The 8,895-nt window shown below is 50.4% G+C and overlaps 1 protein-coding gene across 1 annotated transcript; it reads right to left on the reverse strand.

The window, feature by feature from the left end:
* Positions 1 to 4,616: 4,616 nt before the first annotated feature.
* On the reverse strand, positions 4,617 to 7,804 carry LOC136546824 (uncharacterized). Its single transcript, XM_066538798.1, has 2 exons — positions 6,174 to 7,804; positions 4,617 to 5,358 (listed from the first exon to the last, which is right to left on the reverse strand). The coding sequence occupies exons 1-2, from the start codon at positions 7,671 to 7,673 to the stop codon at positions 5,020 to 5,022; spliced, it is 1,839 nt and encodes a 612-aa protein (XP_066394895.1). The 5' UTR covers positions 7,674 to 7,804; the 3' UTR covers positions 4,617 to 5,019.
* Between the last annotated feature and the right edge of the window lie 1,091 nt (positions 7,805 to 8,895).

Here is an 8,895-nt window from a genome sequence, read left to right on the forward strand (position 1 = left end):
GTGTGTGGGCGTGGCTGCGTGCGCACGAGAGCTTGCAGTCCGTATATGTGCGTGCTCATTGGTCATTGCAACAGAATTACATGTGTAATGCGCAGGAGAAAAATGTAGCAAAGTATGGTGACATGTTTGTACTGTGGTCGTGGCGAGGAAGTGGAGAGAAATTGTAGATCGGTTCATTTTGGGTTGCATTGGTTCAAAGTTTCCTTTTGGATAACAGGGTTGGTCCAAAATTAAATGGACTTCTTTTACTTTAACGGCTACTTTGGAAACTTAAATCCTCTTAGGATCTCTAACTTTTTCTAGAGTGAAAAATCCATAGAGATATTATTTAAATAACCTATTTAGTTCTTCATGGAGGGTTTTTCTATCCCTGTGTGTGCCTCCCCTTACTTCCAAATTAACCCTAACCTTTGATGATGCCTAGCAGATTTGATTTTAGCTCGTTGTAAAACATATTTTCATGCTCCTTCAACTTTCTATTTAATTAGTATAGTTATTTACACATACACGTCCAGTGCTCCTAAAACACTTAGTATTATACACTAGTCATCTATCGTTTACATAGTCACAGACATAATAGGGGCCAGCGTGTGTGTAACATGTAAGCCAACCTAACTGTTTTTTTTTTTTTTGAAACTAGCCTAACTGTTGTTTAGTTAAAGCATCACGTTAGAAATGGTATCAATGTGCAAGTGAACTTGTGGCTTCGATTTAGTCAGTCAAGCATGCAATTGACGACGACACTGAGCATGCATTGAGCCAGCTCAGGTGCAAGTCCTCCGAGGGTCCTGCACCGCAAGATTTAGCGTTGTTAATTCTGCTGAGATGACTCTCACGCTTGATAACAAGCTACTCACCCTTTTATTTTGTTTTTTTTTTCTGAAAAGAACTTGGCAGTTGTCAGTTGTGTCACAGAAATTTCTCTGTTGCACGCCGGCTTACAAGGATAGAACGATCAAACGTCAGGTGGAAAAAGAGAAAACCTGGAGCAGGAGCAGTCAGTCCTCGTACCAGCCCGCGTCTCGTTCATACTGAACTCTCCATCCTAAAATAATTACATGTCTAAATAAGATTGAATTCGAGAGAGAGGACAAAGAGAATAGATTAATTTAGGCAAGTAATGTTATTGAACCTTACATGATACAGTATAATAATTAATAAGTTTGTAGATATGGATGTGTTTTGAAAGTTTATGGAGTTACATGATACCCCTGAAGGCCTGAACCAAAATTGAATATAGTCCGAAAGAGGAACCGATTCTGCCTGGGTTACCTTTTCCTCCTTAGAACAAGATTGTCCGGTGACCATAATGCTGTAGCACTCGTGCCCACATGGCCTAGTAGTACTACAACTACTCGTGTCTTCGATGTGGGAGAACTGACGAGAATGGTTATATCTCTGAAAACACTGAACTAATCATGCCGGTTCTCTCCTTATGGCTCACTCACCCGTAGTCTATTATTCAGGTACGGAAAAATACTCTTTTTAAGTGCGCCAAATCGTCTATTATTATTCAAATAGGAAAGGAAACTTCCTCTCTCTCTTTTTTTTTCCCTGTTCGCTTCTCTTATAATCCGTCTTTTTCAGCTTATTTTTTCAGCCGAAGCAGTGTTTTTTTCTCTCACAACAAATCAACCGGAATAGTATTTCGGCTTGTTTTTTTAGTGAAGCGAACGGGGCCTTTAAGTGCGCCAAATCGGCAAGGGACTAATAGATGCCTCAAACGTGATAACCACCGGATTTTGACGATCAACTCTAATGTCAATCTTATATCTATATCTATATTTTTGTTTTTGCAAAATATATCTATATCTATATCTATATCTATAAAAATATAAAAAAATTCTTCTAACCTTTTTTAGTTCGAAGTATCCTCACGTCTCTATCCCATATTTAACTATACTACTACAATCATATTAAAGAGAGAGGGTATTCTTAACCATTTTTTAAAATTTCTCACAATGCTCTTACACCTCTCTCTATCTCTTATGTGATCTGAATTCATAACCCATGTTTACATGAGTTAGAACAATATGCATTCAATGATGGCACGAAGTCCGATTTCAGATGTATTGAGCCAGGTGACGTCATCGTTGAATAGATCTCAGAGCTGCAAATTTTCCAAGTGACTATGTGACAAGTTCTATGTTTTGTTGCACCCACAGCCATATTTGCTAGTATACAAATTAAAAGATGTTAGTGCCACTATCGATATTAGGGCCCATTTGGTAGAGCTCCGACTCCAGCTAAAATGTCTCCACCTCTGACTCTTTGGGGGAGTAGTTCTACTTAGCTCCAGCTTCACTTGTTAGAGGAACGTTTGGTAAAACAATTTCTCGTTTTGTAGGGGTTATGATACCCCGAGTATCTCAAGGCACCGATTAGTTAATCGTTCAGGCGGCCCACAATACGCCTGCATTAGCCCAAACAATCGAGGCCCAGCCGAGCTGATCGGGCCGGACCAAACACTAAGGCCGGGGCCTGTCATGACCCATTTCCTCTGCCTTAGCCGCACGCTACACAACAGTTCACGACCTCTCACCGTCCCGACCTCCGGGAAGGAATGGGGAGAGATCGAGCCCACCAAGCGTGCCTGCTCTGACAAGAGCATGCACGTCGCACTAACCCCGCAAGGACCGAGGGGACAACGGTCACCTCAGCCCGATCAGACGCCATCCTTGCGCCACGCAGCGCAGACAAGACAACACCACCAAACGATGACGGCCAGTACGAAGAACCACCGTCCAAATACGACCCGATGAGACGTATGTATGATCCCACCCGCTGCGGGATGGGATCCACGACGGAGGCCTTGACTTAGAGGCCATCTAGGCCAACAAGGGCCACGACCCCGGAGCCCGAGATCGTAGCCACCAACTCCACCACAACAAGACGATCGGTGACCAGGGGTGGCTGTCTACTCTCGTACGACGCCCCCGGATGATCAGGAGGCGATGACGAAGGCCACGGTGAGACCACGTCGCGCGGGACGGCTGACGAAACACCACTGTGCCCACAGTGCCGCCATGACTGGCACTGTGGCACCACGTCACACCATGCCGCGACGTGAGCACAAGACCATGACGACAGCCATGCCCGGACGTGCGCCACAAGACGACGTTACTTGCAAGGCAGTCAGGGCACCCCTCCGAGACATGATTCTGATCATATCTCCATTCTCTTCGGGCTCTTGAAGCTTTCCTTCGGACAACCCATCTTCTAAGTCTAGCTCTTCTACCTCTTCCACTATTCTTGCACCCTCTATTGTAAGAACTTCAGAGCATTCAAGTGAGTAACACGCACTTGATCATCTCTGAGACTGGACGTAGGGCTCCGGCCTGAACTAGTATAAATCCTCGTGTCTTTTGGATGATATCATCGTCTTCCTAGGACAACGCGACATTCGTATAAATTTACTAGTCCGGTTTATAAAACACCGACACGTTTTGACTCATGGCTTCGTATCTCTCTTACGTCCCTTGCATCTTTCTCGCCAATGTTGTTGCCTCGATCGCTGCACTGGGGCACTGACACTCCTTCAGTGGCGCCGAACTCCTCCTCAGTCGACCCATCCTTCACTAGCGCCAAGCCTAATACTTTGGCGGCTCCCCTCACCCACCGGCGGCAGGGCGGAGTGCAAGTGCAGCGTCGGAGGCAGCACGCGAGGAAGGGGTGGTCGGCAGCAGTTCCTCCGCGGCTCCTCTATGTGCAAGGATGGCGGGGCGGGGCCATTGGAGCGAGAGGGAGCTAGGTGAAGCTTTATTTTTTTTACTCATGTGTGGCAATCTAGCTCCAATCAACAGTTTTGCCAGACTATGCATGGACTTGTTACCTGGGAGCCTATTTAGTGGCATATGCTGAAGTGGCTCGCGGAGCGACGTGAGAAGCGGCACCAAACGTGAATTTTGGAGATGTTTGGTTTGTGGAATGGAGTGCCCCATCATCATCATCAAATTCTCTAGTTTTTTTTGTTGGATTTGTGGAATAGAATGAATTGCCACCTTATTTCTTAGAAGTTAATGATTAGTATAGTACGAAGAATTTTCACTAATTTGAAAAATAGACTCACGATGCGTCACTCCGCGATTCCCGAAACCAAACATCCATTTGTATCGCCATCCAATCCGATGGGCAGGCTAGCCCTAATCGCCCGCCCACCCGCTGCTTCAGTTTTTCCTCCCCCATGCTACCTCTAGGTTTTTTTTTTTTATTCTCCCCTCCGGTTTTCTCTTTACCCCTATTGCCCCCTCCGGTTCTCTCTCTTCTGTTTTAATTCTCACGATCAACGATCTCGGAGTACATTTTTGACAGGAAGGAATGTTTGTGGCCGCCATGCCCGGTAAAGCCTACGGCATGTAGGCCGATGATTCTGTCCTGCAAAGCGCGGACACGAAACACAGGGATTTCATTTGCATGCAAATATCTTTAGCAGGCGCAACACTGGCACTCGCATCATGCCTGGGCCAGTGGACCTGCACAAGCAAAAGGAACTATCGATTCATCGATCCCAGCAACATACACGCCCTTCCATTCCATCCACCTGCTCGCTTTCATGGTCAAATATCTCATAGTACTACTCCTACGTTCTTTGTACTTCCAGATGCACAAGGGAATCATCCATCTCAAGCGGCACAGTATACACAAAAATGCACATACACTGCAGATAGTTTCAGCCAGTCTTCAGAACTGTTCCAGTGCCTTGCTCTTCCATCCACAGGCCTTTTGCAGAAACCAGGGAGATGCAACTGACAATGTATGTGCCAGAGCTAGCAGAGGAATTCTTGCATTTTGGTGATGCCAAGTTTTACAACACATTGCTGAACAATCAGTGAAATGAAGCCCTAGTTTAACACTCTCTAACCCTTGTCTCCGGCAGCTAAATCGCTGTGCTTATCGTTGCTGAGCAAGCCCTAATGTCGAGGCATGTCCCAAGCACTTGGTAATTACAGGTTCTCGGCCGATGACGGCTTATGCATAAGCTTTCGCTGAGTCAATACACTACTGGATTGGATCAATTGTTCAGGTCTGTTTGGTCTTGCCCTTCTTGGACTTGGAAGACTTCTTGTCATGGTTCTTGGAACCAAGGCTGTTCACCCAGGTGTAGTCACTCGGCACCGTGAAGGGGTCGGCGTTGTCGGCGACTTGTGACAGGTTCACGGCCTTTGGTCTCGAGTTCTTCGAGCCCCACCTCAGGTACGAGCTCTTGTGGGTGTCAGGCTTCACCATGCTTCCTGGCCCTGGGCTCGCCAAGAGGCTGGGGCTCGACATCGGAGTGAAGAACTCCTCTGGCTCCACGAGGGGGACGAATTTGGTGAAAGTGATAACCACCCTCACCGTTGGCACAACAGGGATTGCAACCTACATGAATGGCGAACATGATCAATGAGCTGAATGCAAAGCTGCATTGTATTTAGGAGTACCGAAAGGAGCTATGTGCAACAAGATAATTCCAAGAACAGCCTTCAGAACATGATATAAATTTACTGTGCCAAGAAGCAGCAAAAGGTGTGCACAGGCAGCTATATTTCATCAAGTGATGGTGTCTGCACTTCAGTGAAGTGTCGCCTCTGAGAAACATAGAGCAAACTTCGACAAGTGCTCCAAGCTGTATGTCTAACCAATTTTTACTTTCTATAACACCGGAGGCTTAGTTATTCCCATCAACTTTCATTTGTCATAGAAATTCCATCTCATTCACAAACAAGACAGTATGCACTATGCAGGTGAGTACCAGCGCTGAGTAAATTCCCTTAAATCTATGTCCTAAATGCCTGTACTGCTCTGCAATAAACTAAACAGTGAAGAACCGTTGAAACTATCAGTCTCAACAGTTTTTTTTCCTTTGCCCGGATAGCACTCTCCACAGGTTGCAGGTCAGTACATCTCATAATTCTGACTCAGCTTCCTGCGTCTATTGCTGCCCGTAAAAGGGTCAGTTGTCATAAAACAACCTGATCAACAGACAAGAATCTGCAAGCATATGAGTAACACCTTTGTCCTGATCAGAGATGGTCTGTTGAGCTGGTGGTTCACCATTACAAAAACCGAGAACGATGAAACAATTCGTTTACCAAGAAGGATGAATGATTGCAGAATTCATCAGCCACTGAATCCGGAAACGAAGAAATATATGCAATTTTGTGACTTCTTACTGAGCAGGAGAGCTGCGTTACCTTCACCGGGAAGGTCCCTGGTGGGAACTTGGTGGTGAGCAGTTCGCGGAGCCGGCGCACGGCGCGCACGCGGCTGGCCAGGATGTCCAGCAGCGGCAGGAATTCGTCGACCCTCAGGGGGAAGTCCTCCGTGAGCCACACCGACGGCCGCAGCGTCTTCACCGTCTCCTCCTCCTTCCACTTGGCTCCACCCGTCGTCGTCGTCCCTGGGTGCCGGCCGAAGATGCCGTCCTCGCCGCGCCCGACCGACGCGCACGCCGGCAGTCGCCGCGGCACGTCCACGCTGTTCCTCCGCCTCTGCGGGGTCCCCAAGTGCGAAGGCGGCCCCGCCACGCTGCGCCGGCCGGGAACGTAGCAGCTGCGCCGCGCTGTGGGCGGCGGGATGTCAGCGACAAGGAAGTCGCCGTCCTCGTCGTCGTCCCGGATCTCCAGTGGCAGGAACTCGTCGTCGTCTTCGTCGCCGTCCTCTTCTCCGGCGAGCTCGAAGGTGAAATCCTTGCGGCCGGCACTCGCGGCCTTGAGGGTGCGGAAGGAGAAGACGACGTTGTGGACGTCGAACACCCGCGCCTTCCACTCGCCGACGTTCTCCGTCTTCTCCTTCCGCAGCCAGGTGGTCCTCGGCACGAGCCTCGCGGAGGTGATGTTGAGCCCCGGGCGGTAGGCGGCCGCATCGGAGGTGGCTGCGTCCTCGTCGCCCGCGGCCGCGGCCGCCGCGAAAGCGTCGTGCACCTCGCGCCGGCCGCGGTGGAGCACGAGCAGAGAACCCGGAGGCAGGCGGCGGCCGCCGGCACTGGTCTCCTCGCCGAAGAAGAGGAACGAGTGGTCCGCGCGGCGGATGCGGAGGCCATCGAAGCCGGCGAGCGTGGTGTCCGCGCGAAGGTCCGCCCCGCGCTTCCAAATGCGGTAGGTGTCGGAGGGCGCGGCGCGCGAGAGCAGCGGCACGACGGAGCTCTCGAAGTGGAAGTCCACCTCGAGGTAGAAATCCTGGACCCGGCGCAGCGCGGCGGAGAGGGCGGGCGCCCGGCGCCGGAGCTTTGCCCAGGCGGCGAGGCGGTGCGCGCGGAGGAGGCAGGCGGCAATCTCCCTGCACCCGAGGCAGAGGGCCTCCTGGAGCGGGGTCCACCCGGCGTGGTTCTGCAGCGTGGGGTCCGCCCCGGCGGCGGCGAGCGCGGAAGCCAGGGAGGGCAGCCGAAGCCGGACCGCGAGGTGCAGCGCGGTGTCCCCGCCCGGGACGTCGCGGCGGTCGAGCGCGGCGGCGACGGAGGACGCGAGACGGCCCTCCCGGGCGGCGTCGGCGGCTGTGAGAACGCGGGACGGGTGCGCGAGCGGCGGGAGGCCTGCGAGGATGGCCTGCAGCCCCGCGGCATCCCGCAGCGCGACGCAGTGGTGCGTGGGGCTGTGCGCGTAGTCAGCCGGCCGGATCGGCGCCGACGACGTGCGCTTGGCCCGCACGCCGCCGCCTGTGGCGGATGGCGAGGAGGAGGGATCCTGGACCGGCATTGCCTGCACGGAGGTCGGAGGCGGGAGTTGTTGGCCGGGCAACTTGGGATTCTCGCGGTTTTCTCGGGCTCGGAGCTTGGCAGAGGAGCTCAGGGTCTGCCGTCTGGTGCGGTGTGGAGTGGGAGAGTGGAAGCGGGCTACCGTTGCTGAGGTGGGGGTAGAAGGGACGAGGGGATGTTGGAAACAGACTAGTACCTCAGAAATATAGATCACGAGATAAATATTTTACTTTGATAGAGAAACTGATTTCTCTATTTCGGCGTAGTTGCATCGTAGCCGCGTGAACGTTGCTGTCGTAGCCTCGTAGAAGCTCGGCGCGGTGGAGTCTAGCGTAGTGGTGGCGATGCAAAGGCGACGATGACGTGAGGTCAGTGGGTCTTCCCGTCGTTGACAGCACTCTCTTTAGATCGCCTAGGGTTTAGAAGTGTAGGTGAGGTGCTAGGCGGCTCAGACGAATCTCGTGGTTAGAGCCCTGGTCCCCATCTCTAGATAGTGCTGTGCGACAGGGGCCCATCAACCATATTGGGGTTGGGTGCTCCCGATCAGGGCGTAGATCCAAGGACGTTGGGCCTATTAGTGGAGATCAACTAATATTCTCCCCTTTGATCTCACTACCATCTTTTAATTTCATATCATTTACTTTTATTCATTCCATTACAGATTAACGCATAGAGCATGTTTGATCATCACGGTCAATTGTCGATAAATTTAACAGCTATAACACAATACTCTATTCTAAAATAGATACTTAACTTTGAGTCTTCTTTTGTCCAGGAATTATAGACTTTCCCTTAAACTCATGCCGGCTGCATGTTCCCTAAACACGTTGGGTGGTAAGCCTTTTATAAACGGATTCGCGAGCATCTTTTTAGTACTTATATGCTTAAGACAAATGACATGATCCCGGACTTTATCTTTCACAACATAATACTTTTATGTTAATGTGTTTGGCAGCACCACTTGACTTATTGTTGTGAGTATACTGTACTGCCGGATTATTATGGCAGTATAACTTAAGTGGTCTATAGATGTCGTCAACTACCTTCAAACCGGGTATGAACTTCTTTAGCCAGTTCACATGCCCCGTTGTATCATAACACGCTACAAACTCGACATACATTGTAGACGATGTAGTGACGGTTTGCTTTGAGTTTTTTTCATGAAATAGCTCCCCCTGCGAGAGTGAATACATATCCAGACGTGGATTTTCTATCATCTTCCG

Source organism: Miscanthus floridulus, chromosome 3 (assembly GCF_019320115.1).
Source record: "Miscanthus floridulus cultivar M001 chromosome 3, ASM1932011v1, whole genome shotgun sequence".
NCBI lineage: Eukaryota > Viridiplantae > Streptophyta > Magnoliopsida > Poales > Poaceae > Miscanthus > Miscanthus floridulus.

Bases quoted from the DNA above. Each gene is read 5' to 3' on its own strand.
- LOC136546824 (XM_066538798.1), bottom strand. From the start codon at position 7,673: ATGCCGGTCCAGGATCCCTCCTCCTCGCCATCCGCCACAGGCGGCGGC. The intron at 5,359-6,173 runs GTAACGCAGCTC...CCATTCATGTAG, and splicing joins CAGGGACCTTCCCGGTGAAG to GTTGCAATCCCTGTTGTGCC.